Here is an 18,541-nt window from a genome sequence, read left to right on the forward strand (position 1 = left end):
ATGTATTTTGGGAGGTTAAATTTTACTTAAGATTTTGGATTTTCTCAGCAAGTTATAGAGCTACCATAAATTATATAAAATTCTATAGATATATTTTAGTAATATAAGGAGCTGTGTAGAGAGGGATCAGTCTGCTTCTATAAAGATTACAGCCTTGGAAACTCTATGAGGCAGTTCTACTCTGTTCTGTAGGGTCACTGTGAGTTGGAATTGACTCAGTGGCAATCGGGGAATACTCACTGCTGTTGATTCTGACCCGTGGCAAGCCTGTAGGATAGAGTAGAACTGCCCCGTAGAGTTTCCAAGGCTGTAATCTTTACGGAAGCAGACTGCCACATCTTTCTCTCAGGGAGCGGCTGGTGGGTTCAAATCTCTGACCTTTCAGTTAGCAGCCGAGTGCTTTAACCACTGTGCCACCAGGGAGGGAGATATTACTTGTCAAATGAATGAACAAAAAATTTTTTTGAAGGAAGATTTCTATCCTTGTTGTCGTCTTTTCCTGTTTCCTTTTTTTGTTGAAAAGACAGTCTCTTGCCAATCACAGTTCCTTAGCGCCAGAGCTAACTGTAAATCCTAATGATCAGTCTTTTCTCGCAGGAGGCAGGGGTTTTCTTTTCTGCTGTGTAGTGTCTTCTTCCGCCTGAATATCTCTAGTTCTAGGTCAGGGTCCAAGATTCGGAAAAGCCGTCAGTTGCTGAAGTAGAAGTACTTTTCTTTCCTGCTTCCACAGATTCCCACTGCTGCCCCAGCCCGTGCCTTGTGTTCGTGTGTCTCATTTGTGTAATTGTGTTTACTCTGCTAGTACAGGGAACTGTGTCTCAGGTAATTTTTTCAGGTTTTTCTTTTTTTCCTGCTCACTTCCCCTCCCCGCAACTTCTTTTTTAATAAAAGCAGATTACCTATTTGCCTTTAGGCGCTCGGGGCAAGTCCTGCTATGTGTCATGCTTTTTAACTTTCCAGTCAGCACTCCGAAAGCAATTAAAAGGGAAATACTCTACCCTCTCCGACCAGAGGCCTGGCTTTACAGGGGCTCCCACAGGAAATGGGATCTGTTGCCTTGCCCGTGGGCACCGCAGCGTGTGCACTGCGGCCGGAGCAGAGGCTGGGATGCCGAGGGAAGGGGCCCGCTGCTTCTCTTGAGGTGGTTCAGGTTCTTGCTCTGTTAGCAAAGAAGAGCAGCAGGTGTTCCTGTTTTCTCAAGGATGACTTCTCAGCCGTAGGTTAAGGGGCTGAGGCGAAGTTGATGAGGACCTAGACATAGCCTCTTCTGTGAGGTTTTTTTCTCTTTGATCAACCTCCTTCCCTTCTTCCCGTCCTACCTTCCCAGCCCACTCACACTTTTTTTTTCTTTAATTATATTTTAAAATAGGGAGATTAAAACCTAACGCATGTTGCCATGAATAGGAAAGGATCTCCTAGCCTTGGATGGAAAGGAAATAGAAAGGGAAGCTCCACATCCCAGAGCTGGGGAGAGTAGGCACAAGGAGGCTCCTGGCTGGAAACACACCGAGTGGAGGGTGGCGAGACTCCTCCGGGTGAGGTGGGCTGGCTAGGGTGGGGGTGGTTGTCTCTTCCTCCTGCAGCTGCTGCCTCCTTGAGTGAAGGATGGCCTCAGAGCCAGTGGGTCGCCCAAGCCCAGCCAGTCCCCCCTGGATGATTCTGCTGGCAGATCCTGACATTTGGGGTGTAGGTAACAGACTTAAAAACTGTCTGCTGGGGGCCTGGGTGAGTAATGTGCAAACACATGCCAAAAAAAAAAAAACACTCGTTGCCATCAAGTCCTACTCATAGCAACCCTATAGGACAGAGTAAAACTGCCCCATAGGGTTTCCAAGGACCGACTGATGGATTCGAACTGCCCACCTTTTGGTCAGCAGTGAAACGCTTAACCACTGCAAAGCAGTATGCAAATGCAAGCCTCTTAAGACCCCAAAGGGAGACATTTCCCATGTAAGCTATTTTGCTACACATGATATCTGTAAGTATATCAGTTCCGTAAAGGGACAGTGAAGAATTTGAAGGATATCAGTGGTTACATTATCCAAATTATATATAAAAATCTCAAGTGGTAGATGGCAAAATAAACTTAGACACTGCTGCTTGTTTTCTGTAGACGGAAGGTCAAAACCACAGCTATAAAGTGTGTGCCGCGTGACTATGCGGTGTTTTCGGTGTTTTTCCTGTAGACAGTTAACATTTATGTAAGTGTGAGGGGAGGATGAAGAGACTGAGACAGACTGACTTTTGATGTCTTGCTCTGTAGACAAGATCATATGATGCAAGCTTATTATTTTTAAGGTTTCAGACTCTTCATATGACATTATGAGTGTCCATGTGAGGAGAGGGTGTATCTGTGTAAAAAAGACATCTGGAAATTATCACATTTTGCGTAAATAAGTGGTAGTTGGGCTCAGATATCAGAATGTGCTACAAACGAAGAAAAAAGGGCTAAGTTGGGTGTTGAGGTTCACCAGTGAAAGTTCTTTTTAATTTATATTGGAAAAAAGCAAGGGTAGATGACAGAGATCATTTTACTTTGGATACTTTGATTGACTTTGATGTGTTCCATGTGATACCGGAGAACAGGATAGAGAAACCAAAGTTTGAATTTCACTGCGGCCACCAGACTCCAACTGGAATTCTGCAGCACTTGGTCTTCTGCCATTTAAAAATAAGTCAAAGTTTAAATGCTTAGTATTTTCATTTTTCAGTGTTGGAAACATGAGGTATATAATACTGTTGCTATCTTGTTTACTTTCGTTTGATTTTTTTTTTCTTTCTTCTTTTTTTTTTTGATTTAGTGGCATGCCCTCTCCCGTGAAGAGCAGGCTAAATATTATGAATTAGCGCGGAAGGAGAGACAGCTCCATATGCAGCTTTACCCAGGCTGGTCTGCCAGAGACAATTATGTAAGTCTCTCTGTGTACCAACCACTCTCCGCTTTCACTCATTCTCTTTCCCTACTGCTCTCTGGAAGGAAATGTTTTTGGATATATATGGTGCGGATATTATTTACTGTTTTTGAAAGTTAATGAACTTTGTAATAAATTTTCCATCAGTAATAATGAGGTACTTTTCCTTCCAGATATTTTTTCTGTGCATGTGCTTTTATTTTTTACTTAAATGTAAATGTGCCTGTACATACATACACATTTTGTCATACTGGGTTACTTTCCTATTATCTGGCATAGTGTTTGTAGATAGGCATTTTAGTGGCAACACAATATTCCATTCAGTGAATGTCATAATTTACCTAACCATTTTTTCCTGCTCTTAGACATTTAAGTTACTTTCTATTTTTTTTCACAATTATAAATAACCATGCAGTGAATGTAACTGTACATAACAAACGTCTTTCTGTATTCAGGGCTGTTATTTCTGTAGGATGAATTCATAGCAGAATTGTTGAATTAAAGGGTATATGTTAAGGCTCTTGAGAAATACTGTCAAATTACTTTCCCAAAAGGACTGTATATTTTACAGTTCTCACAAGCAGTGTATTCAAGTCAGTGTTTTGCCACAGACTAATCAGAAGTAGATAAAAAAAATTTTTTTATTCCATGCTAATATACCATGATATATTTTTTTTAATTAATTTTTATTAAGCTTCAAGTGAACATTTACCATTCCAATCAGCCTGTCACATGTAAGTTTACATACATCTTACTCCCTTCTCCCACTTGCTCTCCCCCTATTGAGTCAGCCCTGTCAGTCTCTCGTTTCGTGCCAATTTTGCTGTCTTCCCTCTCTCTCTATCTTCCCATCCCCCCTCCAGTCAAGAGTTGCCAACACACTCTCCAGTGTCCACCTGATTTAATTAGCTCACTCTTCATCAGCATCTCTCTCCCCCCCGCTGACCAGTCCTCTTCATGCCTGATGAGTTGTCTTCGGGGATGGTTCCTGTCCTGTGCCATCAGAAGGTCTGGGGAGCATTGCCTCCGGGATTCCTCTAGTCGCAGTCATACCATTAAGTATGGTCTTTTTATGAGAATTTGGGGTCTGTATCCCATTGGTCTCCTGCTCCCTCAGGAGTTGTCTGTTGTGCTCCCTGACAGGGCAGACATCGATTGTGGCCGGGCACCAAGTAGTTCTTCTGGTCTCAGGATAATGTAGGTCTCTGGTTCATGTGGCCCTTTCTGTCTCTTGGGTTCTTAGTTGTCGTGTGACCTTGGTGTTCTTCCTTTGCCTTTGCTCCAGGTGGGTTGAGACCAATTGATGCATCTTAGATGGCCGCTTGTTAGCATTTAGGACCCCAGACGCCGCATTTCAAAGTGGGATGCAGAATGTTTTCATAATAGAATTGTTTTGCCCATTGACTTAGAAGTCCCCTCAAACCATGTTCCCCAGACCCCCGCCCCTGCTCCGCTGACCTTTGAAGCTTTCATTTTATCCCAGAAACCTCTTTGCTTTTAGTCCAGTCCAATTAGACTGACCTTCCTTGTATTGAGTGTTGTCTTTCCCTTCACCCAAAGCAGTTCTTATCTACTGATTGATCAATAAGAAACCCTCTCTCTCCCTCCTTCCCTCCCTCCCCCCTTTGTAACCACAAAAGTATGTGTTCTTCTCCGTTTTTACTATTTCTCAAGATCTTATAATAGTGGTCTTATACAATATTTGTCCTTTTGCCTCTGACTTATTTCGCTCAGCATAATGCCTTCCAGATTCCTCCACGTTATGAAATGTTTCAGAGATTCGTCACTGTTCTTTATAGATGCGTAGTATTCCATTGTGTGAATATACCACAATTTATTTACCCATTCATCCGTTGACGGACATCTTGGTTGCTTCCAGCTTTTTGCTATTGTAAACAGAGCTGCAATAAACATGGGTGTGCATATATCTGTTTGTGTGAAGGCTCTTGTATCTCTAGGGTATATTCCGAGGAGTGGGATTTCTGGGTTGTATGGTAGTTCTATTTCTAACTGTTTAAGATAACGCCAGATGGATTTCCAAAGTGGTTGTACCATTTTACAATCCCACCAGCAGTGTATGAGAGTTCCAATCTCTCCGCAGCCTCTCCAACATTTATTATTTTGTGTTTTTTGGATTAATGCCAGTCTAGTTGGTGTGAGATGAAATCTCATCGTAGTTTTAATTTGCATTTCTCTAATGGCTAATGATCGGGAGCATTTTCTCATGTGTCTGTTGGCTGCCTGAATATCTTCTTTAGTGAAATGTGTGTTCATAGCCTTTGCCCACTTCTTGATTGGGTTGTTTGTCTTTTTGTGGTTGAGTTTTGACAGAATCATGTAGATTTTAGAGATCAGGCGCTGGTCTGAGATGTCATAGCTGACTATTCTTTCCCAGTCTGTAGGTGGTCTTTTTACTCTTTTGGTGAAGTCTTTAGATGAGCATAGGTGTTTGATCTTTAGGAGCTCCCAGTTACCTGGTTTCTCTTCATCATTTTTGGTAATGTTTTGTATTCTGTTTATGCCCTGTATTAGGGCTCCTAGGGTTGTCCCTATTTTTTCTTCCATGATCTTTATCGTTTTAGTCTTTATGTTTAGGTCTTTGATCCAGTTGGAGTTAGTTTTTGTGCATGGTGTGAGGTATGGGTCCTGTTTCATTCTTTTGCACATGGATATCCAGTTATGCCAGCACCATTTGTTAAAAAGACTTATCATTTCCCCAATTTACTGACACTGGTCCTTTGTCAAATATCAGCTGCTCATACATGGATGGATTTATATCTGGGTTCTCAATTCTGTTCCATTGGTCTATGTGCCTGTTGTTGTACCAGTACCAGGCTGTTTTGACTGCTGTAGCTGTATAATAGGTTCTGAAATCAGGTAGAGTGAGGCCTCCCACTTTCTTCTTCTTTTTCAGTAATGCTTTGCTTATCCGGGGGTTCTTTCCCTTCCATATGAAATTAGTGATTTGTTTCTCTATCCCCTTAAAATATGACATTGGTATTTGGATTGGAAGTGCGTTATATGTATAGATGGCTTTTGGTAGAATAGACATTTTTACTATGTTAAGTCTTCCTATCCATGAGCAGAGTATGTTTTTCCACTTAAGTATGTCCTTTTGAATTTCTTGTAGCAGAGTTTTATAGTTTTCTTTGTATAGATATACCATGATATTTTTTATACCATGATATTTCTTATGTGTTTTATTCAAATGGAGTACCTATTATTATATTCTTAAGCTGTGCTAATTTTATTAACAAGAAAGATCTAGTTTTAATTTGCCAATTATTTTATTAGTATAGAGTTTGAGAACCTGACCAATATAGTCTTGACACAGCAAAGAATATTTCTGAGCAACTGTATTACAAATGATATAATGGAAGTTTTACCATATTTTATAGAGGGAGATAATTTTGACTAAGCTTTGAAAATAATTTTAAAATTAGAAGATCATTCTCAAGTTCCATGTGAGACCAACATTAGAAATGCAAGCTAGGAGAGCCTTAATTTAACTGGAATTGTCCCATTAAGGAAGGGCAAAAGTGAAGCTATTATCAATGCATAATTTAATGTGAGGCCATAGCTGCTGATGCTACTGTGAGGCTTAAGTCCCCGTGGGAGACCGTGAGGAGACTATGTGTCTTAAGGTTGTACATCCCATATAATAAGATACCAAAATCTTCTGAACATACATCTAAACTTAATTCTAGGAATAGGTTACATACTTTGTTTCCTATAACATGCTCTGAAGAAAAAGCCGCTGACTGGTCAGCATTTTGAGCTTAAACATATAGGGTACAGCTATAACATAAGAAGTGACATTTTCATGTATCAACAATGTACATGTTTTCTTGGGTGAGATTAACCAAATATTAGAACTTTTAAATTTGGTACTTAATGCTTCCCGGCCTTATACATTATGTATAATTTTAATGTTTTAAAATGTTTTTTGTTTACTACATAAGAATTTTGGTTTTCCTGTAAGTTGACAATTAATACATCCAAACGACTAGGTCTTTTTGTCTGTCATAAATACAGGTCCTTTTCAACCACTGGTTTATATCTAGAATTTGGTGTAGGTTATTTCACAAAGACAGTAGAGACGTAATGCATCATGCCACAGGCAATTGCCGCATGCCTACCGTGTTTTAGGCACATGCAGCGTGGCAGAGATGTAGTGCTTGTAAGAAACTCTGACAAACCAGCAGCCATGTGGTCGGGGGCTCAGGGGCACAGTCCATTACAGTGCCTGTGAGGAGCTGCATTATGGCAGTGAACAGAGGATTATGGGGGAGCATGGAAGAGCAGCCCCAGTTTTGCCTGAGGGCAGGGCGGGGCAGCATTGAGTAGAGAAGTTTCTTGAATAGATTGACCCTTGAGACAAGTGTTGAAGGGCAAATAGGAATTCAGAGGAGAAAGTGAGGAAGAAGTTTCCAGACACATGAAACAACCTCATAGCACTTTGTGGAAATCACAGTAATTCCGTTTGAAGGGAATATAGCAGATGCTGTCCTAATCCAGGTTGGTCATTCACTGTTCATATAAGGTAATGCCCTATTAAAGAGAAACTAGTTTTTAAAAAAAACCCTTTCTATTGAGTTGATTCAGACTCATAGTGACCCTATAGGACAGATTAGAACTCCTCCATAGGGTTTTCAAGGATTCAGCTGATGGATTCAAGCTGCTGACCATTTGGTTAGCAGCTGTAGCGCTCAACCACTGAAGATAGAAAATTAGACCACAGTAAATGGAACCTACATTTTACAGTGTGTTACTGAGAGTATTTTAAAATGTGTTTAAAATTGCATGCATCCCCGTGTTATTGTATGTTTTAGGAAGCAAGGTCCTTAATTGCCAGAAATAAGTCTTCAAAATTATCTTTAGTTTCTTCAGGTTCTAGCTCATCTACCTCTCATTCTTGGTTCTGTCTTGTCTGATGCCATGAGGGGCCATGAGTTCTCAGTTAACACTCTGAAACTTTTTAATTATTCAGCAGAATTCACAGTAAGGGAGATTTATTTTGAACACTACCAAAAGCAAGTTTTAAGTATGGTGGGTAGTGAAAGAAATGCCTCATTACTCGGGCTTTCCTTGTAGAGGGTTCTGTGGCTGAAGCCCTAGGACAGCATGATCCTAGCAATGTCAGTATTGATGACCTGAAGCTGTGGAGACAAAGGTTAAAGGGATAAGAATTCATGTATTTTCTTTCTCTCTCTTTTTTTTTTTTTTTTAATTTTTTGGTGTCAATATATACAACCGAACATCCATCCATTTACATTCTCTGCGCGAAGAGTTCAGTAACATTGGTCATACACTTCACATTGTGTCACCATTGTCTCTTTACCCATATTGTTTCATCACCATTAATTTAGGGTCTCTGCCCCTTAAAGTTTTCATCTGTGCTTTAGATTAACTGTTCTTCTTCTAAATACTCATAGATAATTCTTTATAAGAACGCTATGCTCAAGGCAAACATTATTAATTGGGCTAAATTGTTACTTAGTTTAACACTGGCTTCATGAGTTTTGGTTCAAGGTGTAAAGATTATTTCTGGGCATTAGATTCAGAGGTTCCCCCAGCCTCAATGGATCCAGGAAGTCTGGTTTCCATATGAGTCTGAAGTTCTATTCCAGGCTTTTCCTCCTTTTGATCAGGACCCGTCTATTGGTCTGACTCTGTTTCTAGATAGAGGTGGTAAGAAGGAGAGGATGAGCCATTTTTTACCTCTTCATTGACCACTTTTGCAAGACAGCTTATAACATGGCAGTGTGCCTGTCTTCTTCCAGGGTAAGAAAAAGAAGAGGAAGAGAGAGAAGCTACAGGAATCTACATCAGGTAGGCACCATGCGACTTTCCAGTTAATTCTTATGCTCCTGATACCTTTTAAAGTAGTCTGCATCTTTCCACACACTGCTTTTTTTCTCTAACATGTGATACTTTAACTCTGCTCTTCTTCCTGAAATTCTTTAAACATTTTTTAAGATCTTTCTTTTAAATGTGACTACGTGGAGATACATCTAAAGACTCCTTTCCCAAACCCCATTCTCAGAAATCCTGCTCGTTAGCTCTGGTTGATTATTTTTCTCTTCTGTTTTCTGACCATGTTCTTTGCTTTTAACATGCCTGCTTTCTTTCTACTTGCATAACTCCTTAAAATACCATTTTTATGATGATTATACAATATACTACTTTGTGTTCCCTTGAGAATCTTTTCTGTGGTTTAATTTTTTTTTTTTTCTTAAATAGAAAACATGATGATCGGGTTTATCTTTCTTGAGGTTAATTCAGAACATCAGTGAGGTCCTATTTATCTCTCTTTTTTCTTTCATGAAAAATAAGACCACTACTTGTACTGCACAAATAAAAATGGCTGGTATAAGAACCATAAAAAGTACAGCAAACAAGTCCACATGATGTTGTAGCTACTACGTATTTGGAATGTACAAAAACCTCTTCAATAAAAATTTGTTAAAGACACAATTTTCTTCAGGTACAGGTCCAAGAATGACAGCTGCCTACATCTGAAACATGGTAAGAACGACTCTCTGGTCCTACTGCTGACATTAGTTGTAATACGTGGCACTTGCTTGTGAATCTTCCTGCTGACATCAATTCCATTCAACATTGCCCTGTAAAGAGGAAAACGCCACCAAAATCAAATTAGTGCTTTTCCACATCTAATGGTTTTTATACCGGCTATGTATTTGCAATATAATGTGCTTTTCTCTCTCCTCTTTTCCCCTTTTGCCCCTTCATTCTTTCTCTGCTCCCTTTTCCCTAACTGTTTTTTCTCAGCTATTCCTTACTGTTCAGCAGCAAACCTGTCTACTTGAAAAAATGATGAAAGCAGTAAGCAAAATGCCATCTTCCTCCGCAAACCCAGGGGTAGGTTTGAGGAGCACATTCTAGCCCACAGCTCAAAAGTTTTGCTCCGTAAAGACTTGGTCTTAATTGAGAGATGATATGTAGACACTTAGGAAGTAATTCATTTGTTTCTGGTGAGAAAAAGATGTGCTGTGTATTTTTCTATTATTATTAAAATTACGGCATGGGTACTTATTTGGTTAACTGTAGTTCTACCATCAAGTATTTCTCTTTACTGGTAATCTTTGCTAGATCTCACTCTAATATTTAAAAGTAATACTTACATCTTTTTACTATCATTCTTTTATTTTTGACTGCATGACTACTAGTCCAGGGAACCTGGCTTCATAAATCAAGACTTGGTCTTTGCTAAGCTCTGAATTCATGGTGTGTCTTCCTCTTCCGTAGTCACAACTCTTTCCAAAGGAGTCACCTTTGGTTCTGCTCTCGCTCTAGGAACCCAGGTGCAATCAGTCACTAAGTTTTGTCATGCCTACTTTCCGGGTCAGCCTTGAAGACTTCTCTCAGACTCATACCCACTGCCACAGCCCTGGTTCAGGTGCTCAAACTTTCCATCTGGATTATTGTGATGGCTGACAGATGATTCACCTGCCTGCAAATATGCTTTCTGCCAGTTCATCCTCGCTTTGCTCCCTGAGGGGTTTCCTAAAACACGAATTGATTATGTCACTCCCTACTTAGAAATAGTCAGTGCTTTTGTCATTGCCTAAAGGCAAACCACTCAGCGGGGATCTGCCTCTGCCGTCTCCTCACAGATTCTTGTGCTTCTCTACCTCTCCTTACCCGCAACCTAGCCTTTATGGATCCTGTGCTTGGTCCAGACAAAATTATTATCAGCTCTCCAAAGAGTTAGAGGGGAGCTTGGAAAGCCTGCGTACCCCACCTGGGGGATGAATGTAACTGTGCAGTGTTTCTTGCGAGAAGAGCATTTGTCTACAGGCCATTCGGTTCAACTTGACCCCTACCTACAGAATCTTTTAGTCCTGAGTTCTGAGCTAAAACTTCAACAGATACTGCCAAAGGAGCCAGTAGAGATTTTGGAACCAAATGGATCTGAATTTTAAATCAACAATTTGCCCAGGCAGTCTAGTTCAGCTTTTCAACCATTTTTCTCATCTGTAAAATGGAACACTAACACCTACCATCTGTGGTTGTTTATGTCTAATATATGCCTAACCTAGACTCTGACACAAAACTGAAACTCAAGTGTTACCTCCTTCTTCCCTCCACCCTTCATCGGGACCTAACTCAGTGATCATCTCTGTGAAAACGTTCCTGGTCTTTATGCAGATCCCCAGGTTTTTCAGAATCCCGTTGTGTTTTCATGATCTCAAAACTCCTCTAAACTAATGCTGAGTGGCAGGCTTTTCTCCAAGTGAAAGGACTCATCCTTTTTTGCAGGTGATTATCAGAAAAATAATATCATCATAGACAATGTCCACATATAATTAAACTTAAAAAAAAAAACTTAGTGGCTATTAATTAAAGACCTCCTCAGAGCTGGCCCCCAGGCACGGCTATTGGGAACATGGACCCAGCCCCCTAGAACTCATGATGTCACCGTAGAAGTGTTTCTAGTAATAAGCACATACACATGCTGTTTGTAGTCTTTGTTGCTTGTTTTGTTTTTGTTGTTATGAATGTTGTCCTTTTAGTTAACTGACAGTGTGGCCAGCAGATCCTTCTTGTGCCCTTAACTCTAAACAAAAACCCTCAGAAGTGCAGTGTGCTAAGGACCAATATTCATCAATTTACTACATCTTCTGTTTGCACGAAAATCTTTGAAAGTTAACAACCCCTATTAAAAATCAAAATGTCTTGCTGTGCTTCAGAGTTTGGTATATGATTTGGTGTCCTTAATGATTGAGAATGTCAATCTCATATTCTCTACTCTTTAACATTAGATAGTATTTTAGATGTCGAAAATTAGCCAGAGTCTATTATCCTAGGATGTATCCCAAACGGCTATCATCTGTCAGGTTGCTTCTTGTCATTTTTTTTTTTTTTTTTTTTAAGGTTATGGTGTCCTCGGAGCCTTGTGGTGCAGAGGCTAAGAGCTTGGCTGCTAACCGGAAGTTTGGCAGTTCAAATCCACCAACCACTCCTTGGAAACCCTATGGGGGAGTTCTGCTCTGTCCTGTATTGTGTTATGAGTTGGAATTGACTTGATGGTAACAGGTTACAGGTTAAGGTGTCCTCACCCTCATGCTAGAAAAACCAAAACCAAAATGAAACCCATTGCCATCAAGTCGATTCCAACTCTTAGTGACCCTGTAGGACAGAGTAGAAATCCCCATAGGGTTTCCAAGGGTGTAAATCTTTACAGGAGCAGGCTACCACATCTTTCTCTCGTGGAGCGGCTGGTGGGTTTAAACCGCTGACCTTTGGGTTAGGAGCCAAGTGCTTAACCACTGTACCGCCAGGGCTCCTCTAGAAAAACAAAACAAAGCTACCCCTCCTCCCCCCTCCAAAAAAAAAAAATTCCTCATCAAGCCATCCAGCTGGCTGGAGAGGCTCCAGTTGGTTGAGCTTCACTTAATCAGGGTCTCTAGTGTTACTCTCCCCCTCATTCCTGGATCAGTCGTGCAGCCTTTGAAGTCACTGTCCTCCGGATTGTCCTGTTATGGAGAGCAGAACTGGCAGTCACTTGAGGAGAATTATGGAGCAGAGAGCAGCTCAGATTCACACTCATCGGGATTTCAGTAGATTAGGAATGATAATATTCCTGTTGTGCCCTCCCCCTTTTATTTTAGGACTTCAGAAACTTTTCTGTGTGTAGTAGTAGTTGATTGGTTAGTCCTCATTCAGCATTTATTGAGTACATAAGAAATGTGAGGTAAAGTTCAGAGATCTGGAAATGCAGTGTTGAAGAAGGCTGCTGCTGTATTAGTGCTTACATTGCTATGGGAGTAGGTGATAAAATAAACAAGAAAATACAAGTGCTATAATAAAAATAAAGCTGAGAGTGACAGGTGGTCAGGAAAGGCCCCTTCAAGGGAGTGACACTTGATAATAACCATTGTTATCCCTGAAAAGCGAGCAGTGTTCTGTGCATGATTCTGGAACAGAGCAATGTCAGAGATGTGAAAGTCAAGGGAACCGACCTCATGTTATGGAAAGAGCCCAGGCTAGGAATGAGGCCACCTGGACTCTCAAGTTGGCCACTGCATGAACTGCGGGCCTGGGACAGGTGATTTAAAGCCTCCAGACCTCTTGCTCCCAGGGTGTTACGGGCGTGACTTGAAAGGACTGTACACGATGGCATCATAAGATCTCCCATCTGCTTCCCTCATAGTCCAGCTTCCTAGTCTTCTTTCCTCTTCTTGGTCTGCACTGCCTCCCAGTGTTCTTAAACGGATTGGGGTCTCTGTCTCATTAACCTATTTGTCATCACCTTTCTGTGTTTGAGCGGTTCTGTAAGACTATCTGTATCATCTTGCACACTATGTGGCTGTTCCCCCAATTCCTATATAGATCATCCCTGCCTCCTCCTCCTATTCCCCAGAATGTTCACCTCGTGGCCTGGGATACTCAGAAGCATTGCCTCTAAGGTGGGGGTTTGATTCTCCATTGATAGGCTATATGGTTCATTATCTGGCAGACCATGGCCACACTAGTGCAGGCGTCACCTTAGAAACAACCTGAAGAAGAGCCATTAGCCAGAAGACAGAAAATATTTTATTAGAACCAATCCTGCAAAGAGTGTGATGTAGAATCTCACACAGCTGCTTTTCAGCCCTTATTCTTTTCTCTCTTTTTGAAGAGTGTTAGCTAGATCCTTCGCTCACGTTCCTCTCTTCATGAAGTGATACTAAAAACACACACTGCCCAGTCAGGGACGAGACCATGGCTCCAACATGAAGAGATTTTTTGGACACAGCGAAATTTAACACCACCTTTATGACATTAAAGAAAATGCTGATTAAATTAAATTTTTGAACTCAGACTTCCATGTATGTAGCTCACATGTTGGAAAGCTCCCGTTACTCAATTACTCTGAACTGTTGTGGAACAATGAAGTATAAAGAAAAGGCCCCACTAATAAGGAAAAGACTCTTCTCAGTAAACAAAAAAGCCTTCTAAAAACGTATGCTTTTACTTCATAAAAAATAAGTGCGTTTCATCCAACGCTTTCATTTTTTTCTGGGAAATGCCATTGCGATTGCCTCATGAAGCCCAGTGTAGAAATTGGCCCATTAAGTAGTTCTGCATACACCCAGCTGTGTTGCCTCACGTGCAGTTCCACTTTTGTGCATTATAAGAGTTTTCACTTTGGCGAAGTCAGCTTTAAACAAAGAAAGTAGCATTAACCCAGGCCCAACACTGTGCAATAACTTTCAGGGTAATTGGAAGTGGGATCCATAAGAAGGTATTCCTTCTGGTTGGACATGATTCCCAAGCTATGGGGTCTTCAGGGGAGAAAGCCAAATTAATCCCTAGCCTTTTTGACTAACTTGTCACTGTGAGAACGCTGGGAGCTTGGGCCTCAGGGAATTTCTCCTGGGTCCAGCTGGAAGGCCAGTGTCATAAACGCCAAGCATATCTTTATTCCCTCTGCGAACATCTACTGAGGACTACTCCTACAAGTCAAGAACTCTATTAGGCAGTGCAGATACATGCCAAATGTTAGTGGAGCATAGACCAACCAAAAGCATGTTGCTGTCAGGTCACCTTCAGCTCTTGATGGCCCCACATGCATCAGAGTAGAACTGTGCTCCATAGGATTTCAGTGGCTGATCTTTTGAAAGTAAATCCCAAAAAACCAAACCCACTGTCGTCAAGTCGATTCCGAAGTAAATCACCAGGCCTTTTTTCTGAAGTGCCTCTGGGTGGACTCAAACCTCTAACCTTTTGGTTAGCAGCCGAGCACATTTGCACCACAGTGGTTGGATTTAGATCTTTAAAAAAATATGTTTCCAGCTTGTCATTGATGATGATGTTTTAGAGCCTCCGGAGGTGACTGGCACTTCTGGGTCCTACGAAGCTTTCCAGGGCCCTCTTCCAGGATTCTCCTTGACCCAGCTGCACAGTTGGCTGTGGATTCCACAAGACCCTCCTGTATCCTTAAATTTTCCCCCTCTGCTTCAGCTAGCTTGACCTCCCAACAGGGCTGGCCAGGTGCAGAGTGGGCATAGAGTAAGACTGATGATAGGACTGGGTCTCTGCAGGCCTTCTAGGAGCCTTGCCTGAAACCTAGAATTTATCCCTTTCATCTTAGAGTCAGGGAACACTCTAAATATTTTTTACAGTCTTGTTGAGATAAACATTTATTTCATATAATTTTTGAAGTTGACTCTGGTGTTTGACATTTTTTACCTAGCCCTTGCTCTGAATTGTTCCACAGTTTCGGATATAGCCACAACATTAAGTTACAATAAGCTTCTGGGTTGGCATGTCTAGTTAGAAAACAAAGCCAAGCTATTTAAAAATATCAAAATAAAAAGGAAGTTGGAAGCAGCTACAGAAATCTAGATTCTTGTCCAAAGACTTAAGGTGAAAAATTAAGACTTGGACGGCTAGAAGGTGGAACTATGGCATCTGGTTTTTCATTCTTCATCATTTCATAACACACTTAGGGACTTTTTGTAATATACTTAGAAAGCACCTGACTTAGAATCATTACTAAACAAGCAGAAGACACAAGGAAGCCTGAAGTCTGGAGGTGGGTGGCTGTCAGATTGGAGAAGATCAAGTATCTCATGGCAACACCGGCAGTATGTAAGATAACATCTAAATTCATTGCAGTCGAGTCAATTCCAACTCAAAGCGACCCTATAGGACAGAGTAGAACCTGCTCCATAGAGTTTCCAAGCAGCGGGTGGTGGATTCTAACTGCCGACCTTTTGGTTAGTAGCCAAGCTCTTAACCGCCGCACCCCCAAGACAACATAGTGGGGAAATAGCACCCTGCTCAGCATCATCTCAGAGCTTGGCTCGTGAAGTTCCTTGGAGTGAAGTCACAGTTCTTTGGGTGACCACCTGCCTATTGTGTTACCACCTGCCTATTGTGTTACCACAGCAGATTCTGATAGAAAAACTGCTGGCATGTTACTTGTTTTGTGTGGGACCACAAGTTCACACTTCCAGGATGTGGAGGTCTTAATGGCCTAGAAAGGCTCACACATGGCACCTTCCCTGAGAATGTTCCTGTCTAAGGTGATGGTCTACCTGTGTCTTCCTTCCTCCTCTTTTTATGTCTGTGACCACAGATCCCTGAAAAACTTGTCACAGATTAGTGGAAAACTTACTGGGAATTCAAAGTGTGATGACACTTGACTACGGTGTTCGTTACTGGGAATCTCTTAGTAAAAAAAGACATTCAATTAAGAAGATTCCAGACCTCTGACGGTAAGGTCAGGCTTGGTCACACATTCTTAAATAGGGATGGCTGCATAATGATAGAAGTGTGGCTAGGCTAAAGTATGTGTGGACTGCAGGTTCACCCACGATTTGACCGTTTCCTCAGGATGGTTTATGTATATTCACATATTGGGAGCCTTTTGATCAAAAATCTCAGAAAGAACCCATGCTAGCTGAAGGGGAGAGGGGAAATTCATTTATTTATTTTTGTGTGTCTTCAGTGAATGTTTACATAGCAAATTAAGTTCCCATTTGACGCATTCTATACAAATTGTTCTGTGACGTTAGTTACATTTTTTCACAATGCGTCCATGTTCTCTCTCTGTCTTTTTTTCTTTTTTGGTATTTTTTATTATTGTGATTTAGGTAAAAGTTTACAGAGAAAATTAGTTTCTCTTTCGAAAATTCATACACAAATTTTTTCGTGGCATCGGCTGCAATCCTGCACTGTCAGCACTCTCCCTCTTTCCCTTTCCACCCTGGGTTCACCATGTCCATTTGTCCCATTTTCCTTTCACCTCCTGCCTTCTCATCTTTGTTCCTGTGCAGGTGTTGCCCATTTGGTCTCGTGTACTTGATTGAACTAAGAAGCATGTTCCTCACATGTGTTATCATATGTCTTATAGGCCTGCCTAATCTTTGGCTGAAAGGTGAACTTCGGGAGTGGCTTCAATTCTGAGTTAGAAGGGTGTCTGGGGGCCATAGTCTCAGGGATTCCCCCAGTCTCTGTCAGACCAGTAAGTCTGGTCTTTTTTGTGAATTTGACCATTTGTTCTACATTTTTCTCCTGTTCTGCTTGGGACCCTCTGTTGTAATCCCCAGTCACAGTCAGCAGTAGTGGTAGCTGGGCACCATCTAGTTCTTCTGGTCTTGGGGTCGTGTGGGCTGTGGTTCGTGTGGTCCATTAGTTCTTTGGAATAATCACTCCCTTGAGTCTTTTTTTTTTTTTTTTTTTTTGAGTCTTAGTGTTTTCCCCTCTCCTTTGCTCTGGATTAGAAGAGACCAATAGTTGTATCTTAGATGGCCACTCAACAAGCTTTTAAGATGCCAGACAACACTGCTTACCAAAGTAGGATGTAGAAGATTGTCTTTAAGAACTATGTTGTACCAGTTGACATAGATCTCCCCTGAGTCTGTGGTCTTTTGCCTCCGAGCCTGGGAACTTCATGCCACTAGGTTTTTAGTTATGTCTAAGTTGTTTTGCCGACTGTGTCACTTGTGTGCTCTATTCTCTATATTAATATATGAGGGGCAACTACAGTCATGTATTTAGAAATTTCCACCATCAAACGAACCAGTATCTGCTGGCGGGTGTGTTCCTTTACCCCTTCCCTCACCTTTTGGCATAGCTAGCTAGCTAGCTATGTATTAATTTATGGATTATTGTTTATTGATTCTATTGTTGCAGGATTGTATATGCTATAGTAGTTACCATAGTTGTGCTTTATTCCTGTGTTCTTCTCAGTGTCATCTCATGTTGGTCATGTTGTGCCGACTTCTTCCATATTTTGCATCGCCTTTTCCTTCACCAATATTAACTTGTGTCTGCTTTTTTTTTTTCTTTTCCTGTGTGTAAACCTTTTATTGTTACTTTATGAAAGAGGTCTCATACAATGTTTGTTTTTTTGTGATTGACTTATTTCACTCAGTATAATGCCTTCCAGGTTCATCCATGTTGTGAGATTCCTTGTGGATTCATCATTATTCTTTATCGTTGTGTAGTATTCATTGTGTGTATGTACCACAGTTTCTTAATCTAGTCATCTGTTGATGAGCACTTAGGTTGCTTTCACCTTTTTGCTATTGTGAATAATGCTGCAGTGAACATGAGTGTGCATGTGTCTGTTCATGTCATGGCTCTTATTTCTTTAGGGTACATAGCTAAGAGTAAGATTGCTGGATCATATGGTATTTCTACTTCTAGCTTTTTGAGGACGCGCCATACTGTTTTCCGTAGTGGTTGTGCCATTTTATATTCCCACCAGCAGTGTATAAGAGTTGCAGTCTCCCCACATCCTTGCCAACATTTGTTATTTTCTGATTAGTGCCAGTAATGTTGGGGTGAGATGGTATCTCACTGTAGTTTTATGTTTCTCTACTTGCTAATGGTCATGAGCAGTTCTTCATATGCTTGTTAGCCACCTGAATGTCTTCTGTGGTGAAGTGCACATTCTCTTTAATTGTATTCTGGTTGTTCCTTTTCCAGTGCTCTAGTTTCCCTGCCCCCTTATCTTCTCATCTTTTCTTTGGAGTAATTGTTGACCTTTTGGCCTCATGTAGATTTTTTTTTTTTAATGGAGCACCGTACTCATGGGTCATATCCTTTAATTTTGTGCCAATCTGTGATTTTGCTAAATGGTGACCTCAGGGGATAGTTTCAGTTCACAG

General features: G+C 41.1%; 1 protein-coding gene across 7 annotated transcripts in view; it reads left to right on the forward strand.

The window, feature by feature from the left end:
• Positions 1-18,541, forward strand: part of LEF1 (lymphoid enhancer binding factor 1) — a 128,560-nt gene that overhangs the window by 99,636 nt on the left and 10,383 nt on the right. For 4 of the 7 annotated variants that reach the window (XM_003410391.4, XM_003410390.4, XM_023548564.2 and 1 more), the window contains 3 exons: positions 2,802-2,909; positions 8,696-8,744; positions 9,400-9,440. In XM_003410391.4, the coding sequence (XP_003410439.1) occupies positions 2,802-2,909; positions 8,696-8,744; positions 9,400-9,434 (192 nt within the window). In that variant the 3' untranslated portion in view covers positions 9,435-9,440. The remainder of the gene's footprint in view (positions 1-2,801; positions 2,910-8,695; positions 8,745-9,399; positions 9,441-18,541) is intronic. The other 3 variants (XM_003410392.4, XM_010590496.3, XM_023548565.2) reach the window with 1 other exon arrangement.

The sequence above is a fragment of the Loxodonta africana genome, chromosome 5, assembly GCF_030014295.1.
Source record: "Loxodonta africana isolate mLoxAfr1 chromosome 5, mLoxAfr1.hap2, whole genome shotgun sequence".
Lineage (NCBI taxonomy): Eukaryota > Metazoa > Chordata > Mammalia > Proboscidea > Elephantidae > Loxodonta > Loxodonta africana.